The sequence below is a fragment of the Tasmannia lanceolata genome, unplaced genomic scaffold (genome assembly GCF_043159265.1).
Source record: "Tasmannia lanceolata isolate RefF3 unplaced genomic scaffold, GAP_Taslan_0.1 ptg000005l, whole genome shotgun sequence".
NCBI classification, from domain to species: Eukaryota; Viridiplantae; Streptophyta; class Magnoliopsida; order Canellales; family Winteraceae; genus Tasmannia; species Tasmannia lanceolata.
Window position 1 is genome coordinate 1,823,853 of NW_027518682.1, and position 24,073 is coordinate 1,847,925.

At 38.1% G+C, this 24,073-nt stretch overlaps 1 protein-coding gene across 3 annotated transcripts in view; it reads right to left on the reverse strand.

Moving 5' to 3' along the window:
• Nucleotides 1–1,104: 1,104 nt before the first annotated feature.
• Nucleotides 1,105–24,073, reverse strand: part of LOC143877037 (uncharacterized) — a 39,388-nt gene continuing 16,419 nt past the window's right edge. For 2 of the 3 annotated variants that reach the window (XM_077378756.1, XM_077378758.1), the window contains exons 8-18: nucleotides 11,161–11,352; nucleotides 10,083–10,276; nucleotides 9,856–9,922; nucleotides 7,907–8,040; nucleotides 7,479–7,545; nucleotides 7,264–7,326; nucleotides 6,590–6,831; nucleotides 6,374–6,500; nucleotides 4,891–4,983; nucleotides 2,341–2,532; nucleotides 1,105–1,898 (exon numbers count right to left, since the gene is read on the reverse strand). In XM_077378756.1, coding sequence (XP_077234871.1) covers nucleotides 1,605–1,898; nucleotides 2,341–2,532; nucleotides 4,891–4,983; nucleotides 6,374–6,500; nucleotides 6,590–6,831; nucleotides 7,264–7,326; nucleotides 7,479–7,545; nucleotides 7,907–8,040; nucleotides 9,856–9,922; nucleotides 10,083–10,276; nucleotides 11,161–11,352 — 1,665 coding nt within the window. In that variant the 3' untranslated portion in view covers nucleotides 1,105–1,604. The remainder of the gene's footprint in view (nucleotides 1,899–2,340; nucleotides 2,533–4,890; nucleotides 4,984–6,373; nucleotides 6,501–6,589; nucleotides 6,832–7,263; nucleotides 7,327–7,478; nucleotides 7,546–7,906; nucleotides 8,041–9,855; nucleotides 9,923–10,082; nucleotides 10,277–11,160; nucleotides 11,353–24,073) is intronic. The other variant, XM_077378757.1, reaches the window with a different exon arrangement.

Consider the following 24,073-nt stretch of genomic DNA (forward strand, 5'->3'; position numbering starts at 1 on the left):
TCAATTGCCACCCTCTCTACTTGCCCTCTGATTTCTCTCCCTCTACCACCCTTCTTCCTCTTCTCCCCCCAATGGGATAAAAATAAATAAAAATCATGGCTGAAAAAACATGCCTTAAAATAAATAAGTTTTTTTTTATGCTTGCAGTTTTTCTAAATTTTAGTCTGTTCCCACTAAAAGTAGGGTGTAAAATTTTCAGAGTGTTTGACCAAAAATTGTAGATCTATAGTAGAAAACCCATGTGAGCAAGTGACGAATCGATCTACAAAAACAAGTGATAAATATGTCGCACCTGGTTGAGTCCAAAGACACTACCAAACTTAAAACCATATGCAAAGACACTATGGATCTAAAATATGTTCTGTTTTCTTTTCTTTTGATCTTTCTTGCACGCATATTGAGTCCAACAAATACTGCCAGAAAGTTTAGAAATCATACGTCAATGTAGCCACATTGGCTACTTTTAATTAGGGCTGCAACTCGAGCCGGGTTTTACCCGACCCGAAAATAGCCTGGGTTGGGTTCAGGTTTCATGGGTTTCGGGTGGAGCCGGGTTTGAAGGGGCCCGACCCGAGTTACATAAGTTATAGTATGTACATTTTTTTCTATTGTTAGTTAAAAGTTAAAAGTTAAAAGTGAAAACCCACGCACCCACTGTTATTGTATGTGAGTGTAATTTCTGCTTCTATGAGTTGAGTTGATTCAAGTGTTTGATTCAGCATTGTTTGATTGTAATTACAACATTGTTTGATTACAGCATTGTTTGATTCAAGTGTAATGTGAGTGTAATTACATCATTGTTTGATTCAAGTGTAATGTGAGTGTAATTTCTGCTTCTATGAGTTGAGTTGCCTTGCCAAACAAGAATTTTCCTTAAAAAATTGCGTCAACGTGAAAAAACCCGACCCGACCCAAGATTTATCATGGGTAGGGCTGAGTTTGGGAATCGTGGGTTTTCCGGAAAAAAACCCGACCCGAGATATTTCTTGGGTAGGGTTGGGTTCTCCAAAACCCGACCCGAGTTGCAGCCCTACTTTTAATCTTAAAAGACAGTAGTAAGACAATCGTATATGACAATATAATAAACAAGTGATACGAGGCACATTGAAAATCTTATATGACCATATAATAAACAGGTGATACGAGGCCCATCATATCGCCTTTCGGAAAGAAAGTTTCTCCTGCCAAGAAGATCTAAACAGTAAACTTTTGTAGACCTTGATTGTACGGATGAGATGTTCGTTCGACATGAGATTAGCAATCCTAATTGCACTTACATTTCCCCACACGAGGCCCGAATGTTAATAATTACATGTGTCCTCCAATAACTATACATTCCCCCAAGAATATCAACACATTACCCTTATTTAGGTCTTGAAGTTCATTCCCAAATCAGATTTGAAGCAACAGAGCTTCAAGGAGAACATACATTACTTCTTTACAGTTTGGAAAATGGTATATACACCCAATAACATTGGAATTTTCATCTTTCAGTACACTGTACATTCGGCAACTCCGCCGCCAGCCCATATTCCGACCATCGGAAGCTGAATTTTCTTATCTGCACAAAGAACACTGACGAAGAAATTTGGGAGCTCTAAGACTTACCTTCTAACTTCTACTATATCACCGTCCCTGAGCTCTGTATGGGGTAAAGCCAGTTGACCATTCACTACCACGAGCTTTCCCTCGGATCCTACCCTTCTAGCAGCATCGGCCGCAGTACTTCCAGATCTCATCCTCATTATCTCGCCGTGGGGCCAACAAATAATTACCACCTCACCGAGAACCACAGAATCAGGGCTACGATATGAAAGTATGCTGCGCTTTGTTTCTCCAAATCCCACCTCATGGCGCACCTGCTCCTCCCATTGAAGCATTGTCCTCAGTAGATACACCTAGCATTATTGGAAACAGTTCAATTTGGCAGGTTTTGAGAAATGTGATCTATTTATAAATCCTTCATGATTTATAAAACTCAGCATCCAAAATCAAAGCCTTATATTTTGTACAAGACGTGTAATGTAAGCGGAGCCAATGATTTGGAATAGAGAATGCATACAAGGGACTCGGGACGAAGAAGTTATTGGACAGTCACAAATATCTGAAATTTTCGGAAAATATTGCAATATTTCGATAAAACGATATAATCCCAAAAAAATCCCTGAGATTTTGAAAAATCATTGAGATAACGCAATAAATTTATGATATTATTTGTTGTCCTAACTTTGTTTGTAAAATTTATTTTTAAATATTTTATTTTTTTCCACTTTTTTCATATATAAACTTAAAATTAACAGAAAAAAGTGCCAAACTATCATAAGGTGCATGTATACCAACCTTGTTATTGATGCTAGCTTCACTGGAAGAGTTGAAGCTTGGCTTCTCAGAGAAATTTGAATCGGATGGAACAGATGCAATTTGTTTACCCTCGAAAACAGCAGACATCACCATCCAGTACTGAGCCTCCTCCTGCTCTGTCAGATCTATTACCTGGATGAAGGTGGGTAACAAGCGCTGAAATTGGTCTTCCTGCATTCAAAAAAATAAAATAAAAATAAAAATAACGTCATTTCATTCATTAGGATAATGATCGAGTTCTACACAGTTATTTCCACCAAAATACAAGCTCAAACTGCTCGAATATTATCACAAGCAAATTCATACACATCTATGTTAACTTCAACAAGTATATAGCACGGACAAGTACACTTCCTGTCTTGTTGACTGTGCTAAAGACACAATAGAGCAATGACTGGCTGCAAGGATTTATACGTGGTTGGAGTTACAACAGGTAGTTTTTATTTTTTATTTTTCCCTGAGTAGTAAAACAAAAAAAAAGGAAGAAACATTACTAAGTAGGACAGCTGAACTGCAGGCTCTTGGTGATGGAAAAAGGAGCGACCTCGAGCCCTTCATAAGTTTTTATGTTCTACAGAACAGAAATCAAGAAGTTCACAAGTTGTGCATACAGGAGAAAATATGAGTTGTCGACACTTGATTGTATTTTCTCAATATTCTCTCAAGAAGCATAAGAATGCGGACACCCTTGATCTACTCTTATATATATTTCTTGAGGAAGAACAAGTTCTGACATCTTTGATTTTACTCCTCGAATCACCAGATGAACCAAGTAAACGAGGAAAACAGAAGAAATAGGAGAAGAAAAATACGCTTACTTTATTCCTAGTTCGTCTCTACTCCATAAACAAGTTGCAAAACCCAAAATCGAAGTATAACAAAAACAGCAAGTACAAGGCCTGTTAGGATATGAGTCCCATTGAAACTCTCATTCATGTATTTTTCCAAGAAAGTAAGAAACTTCAAGATGCTGTCATCATTGTAGGGCCCACACGCATGGTTGTGCAACTACCATTATGCACGCTGCCCTGTCACCTCCGACAGTGCTAGCGTCGACGATGAATCTAATACCCCCTCACAGCCATGGGTAAGAAAGAGGGGAGAAAAGAAAGGGGTGGCTCTCAACCGGGGGGCTCCAGTCTCATTTTCCCATATCCAAAATATTAGGTTTAGGAGAGGGACTTGTGACTTACATAGGTGAGGTGTGTAGTGGAGTTTTAAGTAGTGGGCCATGGTGAGAGACAATAAGGTTTTAATATGTAAGGGGTTTTAACAGGGTTTTGGAGCCATTTCAAAAAAAAAAAAACAAACAGGGTTTTGGACTTCGGTTAGAGGCCATGTGGGCCATGGGACTTCAAGGGGACTTAGGGATAGGTTTAGGGTAATAGGTGGTGGGCCATAGGTTGAGGGGTAAGGGTAGTGGGCCACGGGTGGTGATGTGCACACCTCCAACATCAGGTCGGGTAATGAACCTAATTTTTTTTTGTTCAGCCTATCTTTCTCATTTCTTTCAGAATATTTTGCAATAGAAGTCAACAATATACAATTTGTTTTTCCACTACATTCAACCATTGCTCTAGCATGCTACTCTACAAAAAGGAATAAATTGAGTTATGGCAATTTCTTTCAATTTTTTGCTAGGATTGGGTAATGAAACCTATTCACTTCAGGTAATGTAAAAACACTCAAAAACAGGTGTTTCCCATGCTGCATCAGTAAGAGCATGGGCGTCAGAATCTGATGCGGCTATTAAGTGTCAAATTTGACAAACCTCAAAAAGAAAGATTCATGGATTCGCCTAAATGTATCAATCAATTCTCAACTTTTAATTTTTTACATAATAATATAGTAATAACAAGTAATGTATTGTGAACTTAAATAGGTTAAATAAATATAATGTTTTATTTCCATATAAAAACCTACATTAGGAAGGATAAAATTCAAAACATGTGGTAATTTTAAAGTTGTGATAGTAGTATTCAGAAAAAAAAAAAAAAAAAAACAGTTGAGAGATATCTAGAAGTATCACAGAGAATCCTAAATTACTGGAATCCGACAGGGATAGTTCGCCCATTCAGAAGAATCCATGTAACATGGTGAGTTTCCTAACAAGGGGTGGTAATAAACACTAGGGTGAGCAGACCTTTATAAGAACCTCTATATGTATAGCCAAATGCACATTACTTGCACTATCATTGTAATAATAATTTTTTTGCAAATGCACTGTTATATGGAAATTTGGAAACTACCCTCACTACATAATACTTGAACAGTTGAACCCAGAACCAAGGCTTAACCATCATCTGATTCTTGTCATATTTTAGACCTTATACAAGTATATAACTGCACATTCCTTAATGTTTAAATGCTCTAGTCATACATAAATTGGTAATGCGTAAAGAAATCTGAGGCACTAAAAGAAGTTTATGAATGGAAATACTCAAGTTGAACTAAATGCGTAAAGAGTTGACGTTTGAAATGTGTTTTCATATAATTCACCACGCGAAAGATTTTGGACGTAGTTCACACCTTGTGGTACATTCCATCTCGACAAAGTGTGTACTTTTCAAGACAAGTACACCAATCTCCATGGCCTGGAGCAAACCACCACTGATCAGAAACCTGGAAAGACAAAATGAAGTCAAATAGGAGAATTATGTGCTTCCAAATTTTTGTTTACTATATGAAGCCAAAGAATGCAATGGAGAAATTTATAACATGGATTCAGCAATCACATTGAAGTTTCCTTCCAATATGTATGAAACAAACCAAAACTAACACTAAGAGCCCTCTTGAATCAGTTAGAAATCTCAACATCAGCCATACTGGGTCAGAGGAAAAGGAAGACATGACAAAGAGGATAGTAATGAGGGACCTAATCGTGCCTAATCACAAGAAATGACAAACAAATATGTAGGGGATTACGTTGGGGTTTAAGCCTTGAATCCTTCGCTTATCAGGGATCTTGGAGGATTTCAGAAAAAAACACTGTTGTCGAAAGCTAAAGATTAATAAAGAAATATATGAAAATGGGCCACTTGATAACTTATTTGATTAGATATTTGATCTGATTCCATGGAAAAATATAGACCTAGCAGTGGATTAGGATGACTGTGAAACAATAAAACAAAGCAAAGAGAAAAACCAATATTCCTACAAGGATAGGCTTACATGAACTTGGTACAATTTAAAAGGCCAGCAGCTACCAAGAACAATGAAAGTTACATTGTCTTGGCATTCTTTGGATGACAAAATAGCTATGAACTTTGCTTGAGCTACTATATATTGATACCATTACATCACATAATGAAAAACAAGTAGACCACACCCAATAGATGTAATATTAAAGCATAAAACCTAATTCAATTTCACACTCAGACAACACCACCATTGGTTGAGTCTGCATATTATCAAGAGGTGACTGCTACAGGTCATCTACTGATGATATTAAGAATCAATTATGGATCTAAATGTATGCTTGCTTTATGGAAAGTAAAGCATCACACCCCATGCTATACTGCGAAGACAAGAATAGAAAGGGATAAAAAAATATATTAAACATAAAAAAACAATTTCTAAGGAAAGAATATAACTTAATGGAGCAAATCCTTCAATAGAAAATAAAAGGCTGCAGCAGAAGAATAGCAGATGTTAGAGAGATTCAATATAACATTGATGAATCTGAAAATCCTATATCTAGAGGTTAATAGGATATGGATTAATAGGGGTTGAGCCTCTAGCTCAATTGATTAAGGCGTTGCTCTCCAACCTTGAGGTCGGAGGTTCAATCCCAGCTTACCTACCAAAAAAAAAGAATAGGGATTAATATGAAAGGATCTAAATCCATTGACACTAACAACTTGATGCGGAAGAAGTTTTCTCTTACAGCTTATTTTATTCTCGTTGATGCAAGTGTATCACAATTTCATAATGCCACATTGATTGAAAAAAGTTAGGCGGATTATCACAACCAAATAATCATATCATAGAGATCAAAATACAGAAAGTCAACCTTTTTATACAGCCTTGCATAAGCTTCCCAACGTTTTATCTGGAGAGATCTTCTCTCAGCTACGGCTTCAGAAGCTCCAAGTTCAAAGCTCACAGCCACAAGAAGCTCTCTTCCACCGTTGTCTACTCTGCAAAAAAAAATTATTCTCATATTTAAGCTAGTGAGAAAGCACTTCCAAACTGAATAAAATTACTCTGAGGCAAAGAATTAGCACACCTGACAATTACAGCTGCAAGTAAGTGACTTCCTTGCACTCTAAGTACCGGATGTCCTACTTTTAAGGAACTATACCTCTGAAACTCATTATCTTGAACAGAAGCTTCATCCTCAAAACCTTTGGATTGGTAGGAAGATGTGCCTATATTGGAGTCATGTACACTGCCTGTTCTCACCTTATTTTCTGCTTCCTTATAAAGCCAATGTGCCGCTAGTCCAAATTCTGCATACTCATGCATCCTCTACACAGAAAATGCCACTATTATTATTAGCTAAACTGGTGAGTTATAATGGTTCTTAGATGATGGATGCGTATATTTTTCCAAGAGAGGCCAAAAGTACAAGTGGAGGCCACTTTTCTACCCTCCAAGGCTCCAACATATGGCCACTAAATGGATGGTGAGAAAATTATAAGGCAATGGCCTGTATTCAAAGAGAATACAAATTGGAGGGTTAGAATCATCCAATGTGGGTGTATTTTGCTCCATGCCCATCCATAACAAGGTTCAGGAAATAAACAGTTTGGATCATTGAGCAAGTAAAACCTGTTTGTGCTTTTGGCTGCTCATATTTTTCCAAAAATAAGGGCATCCATTATATAAGAAGCCAATTATAAGATAGCATCATCTCAAACTCAACATACTTGTTGCATATCTCGTACTAGAGTGTCATACCTGTGTTCTTATTTGCACCTCCAAAGGTGAGCTATCAGGACCTTGAACAGCAGTATGGAGAGACTACAAAAGAGAGAGAAGAAGAGTATTGCATGGTGGCCAACGAAAGGTGAAAATAAGTCATTAGTGACAATGTAATCTAGGAGAGGAATTGGTGATGTCTTCCATACATAAACATGTGATTTGTTCAAAATTCTCATTGAGAGAATATTCACCTGATAGCCACTAGGCTTGGGATTCACAATATAATCATCAAACTCTCCATCAATAGGAGTCCAAAGCCTGCATGACAAATGGTGAGCATATAGTCACAATTCAATTCCATTTGATCTTGCTGCTTATGGAATGGAAGACACATCTAAGCTTGGCTTGCTGTATATTACCACATCCCTAGAAGTTTGAGTAGAGTATATGGAGTTATTTAACACTTTACTAAAATTCATCACAGATTTCTCAAAATTTGATGAAAATAAATTGGGTACTAGTCCTGTAGGTAAACCTATAGCATGGATATTTTACCTTATTTTACCATGTAGATCATGCAAAAAGCAGGAATTTATAATGTGGCATGATTCAGTTCAACATAATTGTTTCAGGAAATCAATTTACAAATGAAAATAAACATATATTATCTTCCATTCACCTATGTATAATGTCAAGAAGACTATAGCAACACTTAACCGCAGCTCCATGAAGTGCGCCATTCTTATCCCCAACAACCACTCTCAGTGCACGGGCATCATAAACTTGCCTAATGCCAACATCTTTCCGTTTCATCTGTTCAAGACACACAATAGTAAATGAAGATAAGACTAGAATTGTTCTGATAGCTTAAACTTGGGTGCTAGATTAATCAGGTTATTTTTTTACCAAGAATTACGACATCTTATACTATCAGTTAGGTAACTAATAAATAATGAATGGGACAATTTGCAGTCAAATAAAATAACAAGATTACAGGACAATACACCAAAATAGAACTGCGCACTTGATAATTCTAAACATATTAAGCTCAAGTGATCTCATTCAGTCAATGAAAGTTGGAAAATGAATTAGTTTTCCTTGATATGCAATCAGAACTGAACTTCAGGACTTGGAGGGTATCTTCAGATGCAAACTTGTAGCAAACAAAAGTGTTTCTCTTCAGATTGCCTCGCTATTTGCTCCAAGTTTAGAACAAAACATTGTTAGTAATTTGGGTAGTCGGAGCACCCAATGAAAGATGGTGCTGAGGTTACACATCCTAGAGTTCGGGAACTGTGACTGCTCAATGGACCAGTGGTCGATTCTCACACAAATGGTCGTGGCGCCACAAGAACAATAAATGCTCAGACATGGACTTGAGCAGACAGCTAGGTATGGGCATGCCATAAACAGGCAGTAGTCGTTTCCAATGGCTACACGAGTCTACATTCAGATCTGGTAATGGCATACTACACATGAATACAAATTTGGGTAGTTGGACCACCCAATGAAAGATGGGGCTGAGGTAACACATCCTAGAGTTCGGGGACTCTGACTGCTCAATGGACCAGTGGTCGATTCTCACACAAATGGTCGTGGCGCCACAAGAACAATAAATGCTCAGACATGGTCTGGAGTGGACAGCTAGGTATGCCATAAACAGGCAGTAGTCGTTTCCAATGGCTGCACGAGTCTACATTCAGATCTGGTAATGGCATACTATGCATGCATACAATTTTCTGGTAAAACCATTTCTCCAAGGAAAAACTTGAAGCATCACCAACTGACGGGCACAGATTTATACTAGTGAAGGGGCATAGTTCTTTGATGAGTCAAATATTGGAACCTCTGAGTATATGATATTGTGATGCAGTTTTATGTAAGGCCCCATCAGATTCAGAGGAAAGCAGATTGCAAAGGGGAGCCATATTTAATTGCTAAACTACAGTGTGAATCCTTCCGTTATGATGCTCAACAATGGAAATTTGCTAAACTATCATTAAAAATTAAGATGCATGTGAAATATTAATCTATCAATTATTTAACTAATTAACTTCAGGTTAAAATTGAGTAAAATAAATTTCCTAACTGAATCCTTACCTATATTTCACATTAATGCTACAGAATAATCAACACTTTAATTGGGAACCAATTTAGATAATTTTAGAAAAACTTTGATAGGGGCAGTTGTCTTTTGGTCAAAAAGTGAGTTTCATAAGTAATCACAATACCATTCAAAAAAAATAAAATAAAATAAAATAAAATAAAATAATAAGTAATCACAATATTGCAGGCTAAAGCAAGATGCACTACTAACGGTACCTTGTGTTCATTTAGTATGACAGCTAGTTATAAAAACCATGAAATATCAGTTTGTCGAACTTTGAAAAGACTTTCCCTGTAGAGTTCTTGTTAATTGGTGTCTCTACTGGGTAAGATCAATATTAGATTAATGAAATCCATTAAAGTCTCACACAAGGGGATTTAAATATCAGCTCACTTTTTACATGCATACACATCATTCATATTCTTTCATAAAAGGGTAAAATATGGTTACTTTGAGAAGTTGGGAAAGAAACGACTGACTTAGATAACGCCTCCCAAAATAAGACACGCTTTGGATTATACCTTGCAATAGATACTATACAAGCTTTTTAGGCGGCTAAATACCGTTACTTCCATCCCAGGAATATAACTGCAAAGAAAATCAAAAAGAAAAATCAAATGAATTGCATGATATTGGAATGATCTGAACATGTTCATCAGATGAGATAAAAAACACACAAATCAGATTAGGAATCAAAGAATTATTTCCACAGGTTATCAAAAAAAGGTAGTCGAGATGCAGAGCATACGAAGTTGATATAAATAACTCCCGCTCAAGAGCTTCCTCACAAAGTGCTAGAGATGCTAAAGCAATGCCGGCATCACTGACGACCTTAGGTTTTGAGTTGGGAATATTTGAGCATTTCCTGAGATGATTAAGAAAGTTAGTCCGTTTCCTTCGGTCGAGCAATAGATCAAATGGCAGTACAGCTTGCAAAAGATCCTGCAGATAAAAGAATAACCGAAAGAATTTTAGTGTCTGATAAGAAAGGCAGAGTGAACATTAATGTACATATAAACGACACTGACATTACCAGAAAGATAATAACACTCTACTACAGATAGCCTCTCTTTCTTGTGCATCTGCAAATATTCTTCAGTCATAAATCTTTGATGAAAGGTTACTTGGCTAATTTATTTAGGCCTGGTACAGAACTTTAGTTGGAGAATTGGGAGCAGGGATGGATTCAGGTGGAAAATCTTGAAATTCTACTTTCTTTTTAGAAACAGCTATTCTTTAATTAGTCTTTAATTAAAAAAATGGCTGCTGGCTTTTGATATTAAACTTTTTTCACAATTAAATTAGGCTAGTGATATTAGCACTATAATATTTTGATAATTGCACTAACACACCTTGCCTTTTCTTTTTAATTGGCTTCTGAGAGCTTTTTGTGAATTGTAATAACAGTTGACAGCTGGTTAAATACTAAAAGACAAAATGAGTTAGTGCAATTATCAAAGCATGGTTGTGCGTTAGCAGACTTAAATTAAATGACATTTTTTTAAAATAAACTTCAATAGTAAGGAAAAATGACAAAAGAGCCATTCAATATCATTTTCAAAATCAGATAGGTTCTAGGCTGATTCCAATTCATTTTTTAGCAAAAGCTCAACCAGACCGGCCCAAATTGCAGCCCTAATGAAAGTTCATCAAAGACTTGTCTTCCTTTTAATATATATCACTAATTGTCCACCCAATCATATTACTCGATTCCACTGCCTAGAATATATATTAAAATCTGAAGGGGATTCCAATCATTAATAAAACTCACCCTCTGAAATAGTGAGATAAAAAAAAGCACCACAAATCATTAAGATTTGGCTTACCAAAACCCTCACCTTCATGGTTGTAACATCCTTGTCAGTTGCCATAGACTCTTCATAGTTGGAAATTATTTTATTCTCATGCAAGGGCACAACCAAACCAGCTTTTGCAGATATTCTTCTCAGATTTCTTCCCCTGCTGCTAGGACTCCACATGGAAGCGAGCTCAGATTGCATTCGGCTGAATGTATGAGGCTGTATAAGGTGAAAAGCCATTATATTTTAGACAGTTGAATCTAGATGAAGCATATCAAGCACTAATGTAAGCATGTACAGAAACAGGAGGAGGAAATAAAGTAAGTGGATAGCAGGCCAGATTTTCAAGCTTTAATGCTGATGTTAAAACCAACAAGGAAAAGAGGAAGAGAAAAAGACATGCTGCCACTGCATGAAGAAGTGTGACACTCTTCCATTTTATAGTTTTATCAACAAATTATCTCATGTAGTGAGCATGTGGATAAAGTAACATACATGAATTGTGAATTGAATCCATGTCCAACATCAAGTGAAATTGTATAACTATGGTTTTAAACTTCCACCACCATGTGTTGATTTCGGCCGACATGTGTTGAATTCTATGGATACAGAAATTGGTGCAAACCTAGGGTTTGTGGGTTGCTTTCCTGGGAACTTAGGAGTGTATAAATGGATTCTAGACCAATTAACAGTGTCAAGCATTCACAAACTTAACCATTCAAAAAACAAAAAGCATTCCGAAAATTAATGGAATACTAACACAGTGAATAACTTTACGGTGAGATTGGAGTTCATTTCTGTTAGGGAATCAAACCGGGTAGAACTCTGTAGACACCCCATTTTGCTCTACCTTAATCGATAAAGAAATTAGGGTTTGTTTTCCGTCGGTTTTCCAATGTCTTTCTTTCCCGCATCCGTTTGTTACATTTCTAAATATTTTTGGTCGTTTCCGTCGTGTTTCGTATTTTCCCGCTAAATGTTGAGAAGGATTATTCAGAAAAATCTAAACCAGAGAGAATTGGGACCCGTTTGTGTGGGACCCGCTGATGTGGGACCCGCTTGTGTAGGGCCCGCTGATGTGGGACCCGCTTGTGCGGAACCCGCTGATGTGGGACTCACCATTAGCATGACTTAACTTTCTCTACCATTTCCACTAACTTCATTTTTCCCTTTAAAATAACACCATTATCTCCATTACCATTATATATTCCATTATCCCCACCACCATTCCCACCATTACCATTATATATTCCATTATCCCCACTACCATTCCCACCATTACCATTATATATTCCATTATTCCCACCACCATTCCCACCATTACCATTATATATTCCATTATCCCCACCACCATTCCCACCATTACCATTATATATTCCATTATTCCCACCACCATTCCCACCATTACCATTATATATTCCATTATTCCCACCACCATTCCCATAATTACCATTGTTTATTTCCATTATTCTCCACCACACCCACCATTCACATTATATATTCCATTATTCCCCACCACAATTCCCACCATTACCATTATATATTCCATTATTCTCCACCACACCCACCATTCTCATTGTTTATTTCCATTATTCTCCACCACACCCACCATTCTCATTGTTTATTTCCACCTCTCCACTAAGTTTTTCACTATATAAAGAGAGGTGATGAGAGGAGGAGAAAACAAAAACAACACATTGTTTTTGGATAGTTTTCTCTTTCTCTCCCTCAATATCTCTCACTCTCTCACTCTCACACTATCATTATCTACTTTCTCTCCTTATTTGTTTCTCCCCATCTCTCTCCCTTGTTCCATATAAAAAAAAATATAAAAGAAAATAAAACAAAGAAAAAGAGAAAGAAAGCGGAAGCGGATCAAGCGGCGGTGCGATTTTCGAATTTTTCGGCTCTCGGATTCGGCGAGGATTTCGATTACAGGTAGGTACTTAATTTTTAGATTTTTCTAGAATTATTTGGTATATTTGCATGATTTTTAGTATTTAATTGGATTTAGTTGAAAATTAAATATGTATGCTCAAAATCATGATCTCCATGAGTGTTTCGAAAATAAAATATATACTAAATGAATTCCAAAATTAATGAAATTTCGTGGGAAACTAATATGATACCAGTACATTCTACCATGAAATTTTGAGAATTTTGAGAATTTGTTTGGTATATTATTTTATGCTTTCTTTGAAATTTACCAGCTTTTGGAGGAATTGTTACTGACATCAGATCACAACTAAAATTCTTAAAATTTTTACAGTAGTCTTCAATCTCACATTTCTAGTTACTGTAAAAGTTTCAAGTGATTTGGATCTGTTTTCATATGGGATGTAGGGTTAATTCATAATCTGGTCTGAAAATTAAAAAATCTGAAACTGATAGTAAATGGTTTCCAAAATTCATGAAAATTTCTCAGTATGTTATTTTTACTTATATCTTATTAATGTAGAAATTTCATTGAATTTAGATTCATATTTCTAGTGGTTTCTGTGTTATTTGTGCAATCTGGTCAATCAATTGTTAAATCGAAATTAAATATGAGCTTAATGTAAAAATCTGTAAAACTCTTTCCGTAAGCTACATTTCATCATATCTTGCTGCTGTAGAAATTTCAACTCATTTCGAATTCGTTTGCTACAATTTCACTTGTAAAATCACTCATATGTTTAAAATTGATAAAATTCATTGAAAATCCGAAATTAATTGAAAATCATCTGAATATTTCTAAAGAACCTTAAATCTCTGTCACACATTAACTCCTTAATCCATTGAAACAGAAATCTTAGGATCATTAGAATTCCCTGGAAAAATGGTCAGTGCATCCATAATCGTATCCCAATTGCAACCGATCTTTGACAATTTGAATACTTAAGCTATAGCATGTTGTTGGCTCCGAGGTTACTGTCCACGGAAATCCTGAGATATGCCAGGCAATAAGATGTTATAACCTAAGTATTAAATTGCGCAAGGAAAGAACGCACGATTCCCTTCCTTGGATGCTATTCTGGGCCGAAATTGATGAACCCTAGAACCATTGGTAATCCTCAAGTGTCCATAAATCGAAAATCCATGAAATCTGAAATTAATTAACTTCAAGAATTTGAATTGATTTGTCTCGAGTCTTCCGGAACCATTGGATTATGGTTTCCAATCTAAGAACCATTAGAGCCCAATTTAGGAACACTAGTGTTGTGTCGTGTCCTAAGTTTTAGGGAGTCCTAGAGTTAGGAGTCCAGCCTCATCACGGACGTTTGTTATGTATAACAACCGTGCCATAGGTCTAGTCACACTAGTCACCCAATCTTTCCTTAAGACGAGCCTAGTAACCTAGGATGTAGGCAAACCTGCATTAGTCTAAGGAACAATTTGCATTTAGATAAGAATCATATAGCATCTCAGATGAAATCCTAAGATAATAAAATCCTCAACTTGAATTAAATAACTTCTCTCAAAACTGTTGAAACAGTCAATTCTGTCTAGGTCGGTGTCCTAGTTGAGTTAGGCATAAGTAGCTTGGCTTAGGTGCACCGAACTACGTCGACTCTGATCCCAGTGAGGCTTGGGTACGTAGGCAGCTTGGATGTCTGACGGCATACCACCCGCGAGTCGGCACCACAACAAATTGTGGTGTTTTGTATATTAATTTTCTTGTAAATACTTAATCAAATCAGTTAGGGTTTTCCATGAAATTAGAATTCTAGGAGAACTTTCACTTAGAATGAATCCAGACAAATTAATAAATCAAGATACACATCTAGGATTCACATTGAAATTAGATTCTAGGATGCATGTCACTTAGTTCGCACATTAACATAGAGTTGAATGAGCCATTTAAAATAAATTTAAAAGAGTTAGCTTTTGGAATCGAAGACCGATTATCGGACAAGAATGGTGCATGTGGTGGATAACTCCCCATACCTTCCATTCTCGTAACCAGGTAGCGAGTCTAGATTTCTGGTTAATTATGGGTCCTAGATCCCACATCTAGGTGGCGACTCTGTCAGTCTCTTTCGTGTGGAATTCGGATTGCCTTAGTGATCCCAAGTCCACAGGAAAGACGAATTACAATCAACAATTAAAAACACACGCCAATCGCGTGGGAACGAGAGACCAAGAGAGAGCGCGCGGCGGCTCGTGCCCCACGCCCCTCTCGCGGGATCATGTCCCACAGTCTGGCGACTCTGCTGGGGATCACCTAACTTCATTAAAATTTCAAAAGATAATTCATTTGAATTTAATTTAACTGGCTCATAAAAACTCTATACTTGTTAGATTAGTTTGTCTCGTTTTATTTTCTCATCATATTTTACTCGAACTTAATTTAACAAAACCTGAAGGCATCATAGATTGCGCGAACTTATTGCACACACTTACATCACTTGCATCTAAACCCTTGCATTTCACATGCACACACGTCCTATTTTAGGAACCCGGAGTGTTATCTAGCATGGTTGACTGGGATTTCATCACCTGGTGCCTCTATGCTAGAGAAGCATTCCACCCTTAGCCTAGTACCTTTATGGTGCGTAAACGGATCTCTTGTTCACGTACTGATACGCCGGACACTGGTACAGTATATCGAACATGGATTCGTGCTAAGGGGACTCTTGGCCTTACCCCTAGATTAACCCACACATGCATGCAGTATACGAACACATGTGCACCACATGTGTGAGCCTAGTTTAGGATATCTTACCCATTTGTGTCTAGATTAGGCCGTAGTCCATCTTCCAATGGCTACGATCGGTCCTAGGTACACAAACAAAGTCATGAGTCGAGATCCTCTCTCCACTCCGCTAGATTAGGATTAGGGTTGATGCCTTCAGGTAACACTGTTAAAATGTGCGAAGACTAAAAACTTTTCCTTTGGGGTTAGGATATAAATCCCATCATTTCCAAAGATCTCATAGGATTAGTTATTCTTGATCTACCCGTTGAAAGTAATCCTATGCAATCTCACATTTTGATCATGTGTCTATCATTCGTCTCTTGTGGGATTCGATTGTGTCTTCATTGGCGGAAATTGTGTCTCAATCATTTGATCGTGCAATCTTGATGATCCAATCTTGCCTGTACCCTTGATCTCTTCCTCCTCTAGGGGCTACCTTTTTCAAGAATATTTCTGCTAAATCCTTCAGAGTTTACTCTCATAATCCTTGAACTAAGGGCATTCCCCTCATCATTTGGATTCATTCTATTGTCCCAATTACTTGCTTAAATGTGTAATATTTTTCAGTCATTGAGAAGAAACACTCCATGAATGTCAAGCTCATATACCTCGTGTTCATTATTTCCATGACAGGGCACTAAACACCATAGCTAACCCTACTATTCCTTGGGTTCGGATCTCTTCTCGATTGCAGAGGAAATCTGTCTCCCCGCCACCTTCTCTGAGGACCCCAGCATCTCCTTCTTTCCCATCCTCATCCTCCCCAATGGCAGAAAACCAGAACAGTAGTCTTCCACCCGCTGCTATTACCGATACTCTCACCTTGATTCTCCGGCAGCTTCAAGAACTCAAAGAAGAGAACCAAGTTATCAAGGCCCAGCTTTCTGAAAAGTTGGGGCCATCGTTGTCCAAAGATAAAGGGTCTATGCACCAAGCAGCTACTTCAACAGCACTTGCCCATCCAGTGTTCATCAATATCCATGATAAAACCGAAGAAGATTTGGAAAAAGAGCAATATAGCGAGAATCGCAGTAGGCCTTCTCAGTTCATGGTTGATAAGTCTGTTATGGAGAAATTAGAGACTCTTACCAGGAAAGTTCAAGACATTCAGTTACAAGACCAGGATGGTTTCAATCCCAGTGATCTTACTCTATTTCCCGAAATCCGCCTTCCTGCCAATTTTCAAATGCCCGATTTCGACAAATATGATGGTGTGGGTTGTCCAATCACACATTTGCAAATGTTCACCATTATGTGTCAGCCTCAAGGCTTATCTCCTGAGCAAATGGCTCAATTGTTCCCGGTTTCCCTAACCAAGGTTGCCAGGAGGTGGTTCATGGTCTTGGACAAGACTCGTTACAGGACATGGAAGGATATCGGCGAGCAGTTCATCAGGCAATTCAAATATGATGACGGGACAGAAATCACCAGAAAGGATTTGGAAAGGACAAAGCAAGACTTGAGGGAATCCTTTCTGACCTTTGTGAAAAGATGGAGGAGAATAGCAGCTCAGATGATGGAGCGCCCTTCTGAGGAAGAGCAGGTCCAAATAATCATGAAAAATATTTCCCCCCAGCTCCAGTATCACATGTCGTTGCAGTATTATCCGGACTTCAAACACTTTATCGTGGCAGGCACCCAAATAGAGGAGGCTATGGCTCAAGGTGTGTTCAACCGAAGTAACCCGAATACCAAAGAATTCAGGAAGCCTCCATCAGCTGAAATTAATAACCTTTCCCGCTCCAAGCCTCAGCCTTCAAAACCTCAGAACCCCATGGTGATGGATTATACCCAACCTGCTGTCGCACCTCGGTCACAGGCCCAGACAGAATTTACCCCTCTCCCTCTTCCACCATCTGTGATACTCAAGGAGTGTCTAGCCTCAGGTCGCATAATCCTGCCCGACATTAGGGCTCTTCCTAATCCTTTACCAGCAAATTGGCGAACAGATCAACACTGCGAATACCATAGAAATTCTGGCCATCTCACTGATAATTGCATTGCCCTAAAATTCAGAATCCAGAGGTTGCTCGACAATAAAAGCCTTATGTTTGAGCCAAGTCCCGTTGCTACCAATAACCCATTATCAAATCATGCAGTACTGCCGCCAGCCGTTCGCAATGCTTAAATAACTGAAGGTTCAAAGGGGCACAGGTCCGGTTGCAATGAAAAGAATCAGAAGTTGAAAGTACCATTTATGAGCCAGCTTTCGCCGAGCCTCCGAAGCTAGACAGTTGCGGCAGTTAAAGTTTTAGTCGTTTATTATTTTATTTTGAGTCAGCCATCATGGTCAGTACAATTGTTGAGTCCGGTTCTACAGTTCAAGGTTAATGCCTAGTCCAGGCAAGTTATCTTTTGCTTTTCTTTTAGAGTTGTGAATCCTGAACATGTTCAGGATAGGTTGTGAGATGTAGTATTTTTTTCTTTAAATAAAATTTCAGTTCCAATAGTTCACTTGTGTCTATTTCTTAAGTGTGCTTCTGATCTTAAAATAAGACTCCCTCCTCAAATGAGGACAAAATTGACGAAACTCCACTTGAGTCACAACGATTACTTGAACAAGAGGAGGAGCGCCAATCTCAGCCTTTCAAAGATGAAATTAAAGTGGTAAACACTGGCACTGAAACCTTGATCCAGTAAATGCCGATTGAAAATACATTACCCTCTGAAGAGTGTGAAGAATTGGTAAACCCATTTTGAGGATAAAAAGATGGTCCGGTAAGCGTTACCATTAATGCCAAGAGAAAGACCCAGATAGAAGGTTCAAGAAAGAATGAAGTGAATATCATATGCTATGCAAAGGGCATGGAGTGGAAACAACTTTCATATTTCCAATCAATGACCTTGGTTCTCAAATTCATAACATGAAGCTAACAAATTCAAGATAAGAAGTTCAAGAGCAAGTATTGAAAAGTGGTCATCAGATATCAAGAGTTACAAATCCATAAATGGACGATGTCAAAGAACAAGTTTCGCTCTATGAAAGTCGAAAGCACGTATTAGAATCTTCAAAGAAGAAGATCCATTATCTCTTACCTGGAAATGCCGTCAAACTCCGAAAAAAAAAATGAAAAAAATAATAATAATCAGTACCAGAGGGACTCTAGTAACCTAGATCGATTCCCAATCTGAACATCGGAAGGCCTCCTTTGGCTGAATAAATCCCAAAATCAGAACCCAACGTCAAAAGAATACTGGTTTGCAAACCCTTCGAGCCTAAATGAAATTTTCTTGAAAACCCATCAAACTAGGGGCATTCGCCCCGAACTACGCGAGACCTGATCCCTACACTGGGGTACGTAGGCAGCTCGGTTAAACCGAGTTCGGTCGATTCAAAAAAAAAGAAAAAAGGAAAAGAAATGTAATCGTTCCAAAAAAAAAAAAAAAAAAAAAAAAGAGGGACCAGTTCCAAAAGAAGAGAGGTCAATCATTCCAGAAAGAAAGAAAAAAAGGAAAAAATCAATTAACCTTCAAACAATTTATCTTCAAACTAGGGGCATTCGCCCTGAACTACACACGACCTGATTCCTATCTTGGGATATGTATGCAACCTATTCATAGGTTCGGTCGAAATCTTTGTCGAGCCTTAAGCCATTCTTTGAAAAACCCTATCCTACCTATAAAGTCCTTCCAGTGTTCAGAATTATTGATCTAGGTACCGAAAACACAAAAAGTGAAAAAAAAAAGGAACGGAGTTTGAAGATCTGCTAGACTGAAAACCTGAAAGGGCGGTCTAGGCAAAATTTAAGATCGTTCCCCTGCTAAGTTGAAAACCCGAAAGGGCGGCTTAGGCAAAAGCTAAGGGGATAGCCTGCTGAATCGAAAACCTAGAAGGGCGGTTCAGGCAAAAGTTAAGGCCACCACGGTCCGCCAAGTTAAAAACCCTGAAGAGGTGACTTGGTCATGGTAAGAGAATCATTGTAAGAAGGCTACAGCCGGTATCAGGACTGAAGATCAACTGAAGTTCAAGCAAATTCAAGTGACATCCTCAAAACTAGGGGCATTGGAGCTAAGCAATCCTAGGAGTTGTAATTAAATCATTGAGGCATTACTGTTTTAAGGAAAAAGTCCAGTGTTTACCAATTGAAAAAAATATTCCTTGAAAGGATAGACTTACCAAATAAAACGTTAACTAAGTCAGAAGCATTACTGTGTCTGTCAGTATAGTTAATCAATCGTTGTTATTCTATGTTCATTCCTTCAGAGCTCCTCAATCCTTTGAGTAGTGTCTTTTATCTAAGTTTTCTCTTTAAAAAGAGTCAATCGTCGTCCTTGTGTCCAAAATGATGCAACTGTCTCGGTGAAGGAGGCCCGGCTTCGTCAGCTCCCTGCGATTGTACCTGAAAGAGCTTGAGAATCCAGTCAAACAGCTTCATTTCAAAGATGATCAACCCAGAAGAATTCAGAAGTAGAAACATCAGAAAGCCCAGTTTCCGTAAAAAGATCATACTCCAAGAAGGCATCTTAAGCTTGGAAGAGCCTCAGATGCAATGATGGTCGAGCCAATTTCTCAGAAAGATGAACCGTTAAAATTCAGAATTTCCTTCCAGTTAGTTAAATACTATCTTGGTCAAGAAATGTTTATCTAAACACCTATCAAGAGGCAAGTCCCACTTTTCCATGATTATATCCAAGAGAGCCGTTGTTCTAGATTACCAATTTCAAGTGTCTTGTTCAAGGTTTCAGTCATCCAAATCCCCAAAGACAAGACCAGCAGTCTCTTTGAGAAAAATCTTGTTGAAGTTTCATAAAAGTGTTTCTAATCCATTCTTGTTAGTAATGGTTCTTTGGTTTGCCGTTTCATCATTCGTCACGGTTTGCCGTTTCATCATTCGTCAAAGTCCTAGTTTCCGATATCTTTGTCAAGCACGATCTGTAACATCCCCGATTTCATTAAGTTCAAAAAATCAAAAATTCATCAAATCCAATCCTATGTCAAATTCAAGTTCATGAAAAATCTCTAAATTCTTCGTTGTTGAATTCATCAATCAAAGCTATCTTGTTTCTTTGAGCCTGTTTGTGAACGGTGCCTCTTTTCTCGAGTCCATTTCTAAATGGTCTCATCTTCTCCTTGAACCCGTTTGTGAACGGTGTCTCATTTTTCTGAGTCCATTTATGGTCTCATGTCCTCCTTGAGCCCGTTTGTGGACGGTGCCTTATTTCTGAAAAATCAAAAATTCATCAAATCCAATCCTATGTCAAATTCAAGTTCATGAAAAAACTCTAAATTCTTCATTGTTGAATTCATCAATCAAAGCTATCTTGTTTCTTTGAGCCTGTTTGTGAACGGTGCCTCTTTTCTCGAGTCCATTTGTAAATGGTCTCGTCTTCTCCTTGAACCCGTTTGTGAACGGTGTCTCATTTTTCTGAGTCCATTTACGGTCTCATGTCCTCCTTGAGCCCGTTTGTGGACGGTGCCTTATTTCTGAAAAATCAAAAATTCATCAAATCCAATCCTACGTCAAATTCAAGTTTATGAAAAATCTCTAAATTCTTCGTTGTTGAAGCTATCTTGTTTCTTTGAACCCGTTTGTGAACGGTGCCTCATTTCTCGAGTCCATTTATGAATGGTCTCATGTTCTCCTTGAGCCCGTTTGTGAACGGTGCCTCGTTTCTCGAGTCCATTTGTGAATGGTCTTGTCTTCTCCTTAAGCCCGTTTGTGAACGGTACCTCATTTTCTGAGTCTATTTGTGAATGGTCTCATGTTCTCCTTGAGCCCGTTTGTGAACGGTGCCTCGTTTCTCGAGTCCATGTGTGAATGGTCTCATCTTCTCCTTGAGCCCGTTTGTGAACGGTACATCATTTTCTGAGTCCATTTGTGAATGGTCTCTTATTCTCCTTGAGCCCGTTTGTGAACGGTGCCTCATTTCTCGAGTCCATTTGTGAATGGTCTCGTCTTCTCCTTAAGCCCGTTTGTGAACGGTGCCTCGTTTCTCGAGTCCATTTGTGAATGGTCTCGTCTTCTCCTTGAGCCCGTTTGTGAACGGTACCTCATTTTCTGAGTCTATTTGTGAATGGTCTCATGTTTTCCTTGAGCCCGTTTGTGAACGGTGCCTCGTTTCTCGAATCCATTTGTGAATGGTCTCGTCTTCTCCTTGAGCCCGTTGGTGAACGGTACCTCATTTTCTGAGCCCATTTGTGAATGGTCTTTTTATTCTCCTTGAGCCCGTTTGTGAATGGTACCTCATTTTCTGAGTCCATTTGTGAATGGTCTCATGTTCTCCTTGAGCCCGTTTGTGAACGGTGCCTCGTTTCTCGAGTCCATTTGTGAATGGTCATGTGTTCTCTTTAAGCCCGTTTGTAAACGGTACCTCATTTTCGAGTCCATTTGTGAATGGTCTCGTCTTCTCCTTGAGCCCGTTTGTGAACGGTACCTCATTTTCTGAATCCATTTGTGAATGGTCTCTTATCCTCCTTGAGCCCGCTTGTGAAAGATGTCTCATTTTCTTTAAAAAAAAAAAAAAAAAAAAAAAAAAAAAAAAAAAAAAAACCCGCTTGAGAACGATCTTTGTTCTTTCTGTTCGGAATCCATTCGAAAGTGGTATCTCATTCTCTCGTTGCCCATTTGTGAACGGCACCGCATCAGGATTTCTTATTATGTTCTAATTCTAGGATTTCATTTAGGGCCTTGCATTAGGTAGTAAATGTTTGCGTCTAAGTTCCGTTTGTGTAGAGTCTTTTGTCGATTAAAGCTACGCAAAATGGCTCTGTCATTTTGACTTTGGTATTCGATGACTACGTCATCTCTACCAAAGAGGGGCATCTGTAGACACCCCATTTTGCTCTACCTTAATCGATAAAGAAATTAGGGTTTGTTTTCCGTCGGTTTTCCAATGTCTTTCTTTCCCGCATCCGTTTGTTACATTTCTAAATATTTTTGGTCGTTTCCGTCGTGTTTCGTATTTTCCCGCTAAATGTTGAGAAGGATTATTCAGAAAAATCTAAACCAGAGAGAATTGGGACCCGTTTGTGTGGGACCCGCTGATGTGGGACCCGCTTGTGTAGGGCCCGCTGATGTGGGACCCGCTTGTGCGGAACCCGCTGATGTGGGACTCACCATTAGCATGACTTAACTTTCTCTACCATTTCCACTAACTTCATTTTTCCCTTTAAAATAACACCATTATCTCCATTACCATTATATATTCCATTATCCCCACCACCATTCCCACCATTACCATTATATATTCCATTATCCCCACTACCATTCCCACCATTACCATTATATATTCCATTATTCCCACCACCATTCCCACCATTACCATTATATATTCCATTATCCCCACCACCATTCCCACCATTACCATTATATATTCCATTATTCCCACCACCATTCCCACCATTACCATTATATATTCCATTATTCCCACCACCATTCCCATAATTACCATTGTTTATTTCCATTATTCTCCACCACACCCACCATTCACATTATATATTCCATTATTCCCCACCACAATTCCCACCATTACCATTATATATTCCATTATTCTCCACCACACCCACCATTCTCATTGTTTATTTCCATTATTCTCCACCACACCCACCATTCTCATTGTTTATTTCCACCTCTCCACTAAGTTTTTCACTATATAAAGAGAGGTGATGAGAGGAGGAGAAAACAAAAACAACACATTGTTTTTGGATAGTTTTCTCTTTCTCTCCCTCAATATCTCTCACTCTCTCACTCTCACACTATCATTATCTACTTTCTCTCCTTATTTGTTTCTCCCCATCTCTCTCCCTTGTTCCATATAAAAAAAAATATAAAAGAAAATAAAACAAAGAAAAAGAGAAAGAAAGCGGAAGCGGATCAAGCGGCGGTGCGATTTTCGAATTTTTCGGCTCTCGGATTCGGCGAGGATTTCGATTACAGGTAGGTACTTAATTTTTAGATTTTTCTAGAATTATTTGGTATATTTGCATGATTTTTAGTATTTAATTGGATTTAGTTGAAAATTAAATATGTATGCTCAAAATCATGATCTCCATGAGTGTTTCGAAAATAAAATATATACTAAATGAATTCCAAAATTAATGAAATTTCGTGGGAAACTAATATGATACCAGTACATTCTACCATGAAATTTTGAGAATTTTGAGAATTTGTTTGGTATATTATTTTATGCTTTCTTTGAAATTTACCAGCTTTTGGAGGAATTGTTACTGACATCAGATCACAACTAAAATTCTTAAAATTTTTACAGTAGTCTTCAATCTCACATTTCTAGTTACTGTAAAAGTTTCAAGTGATTTGGATC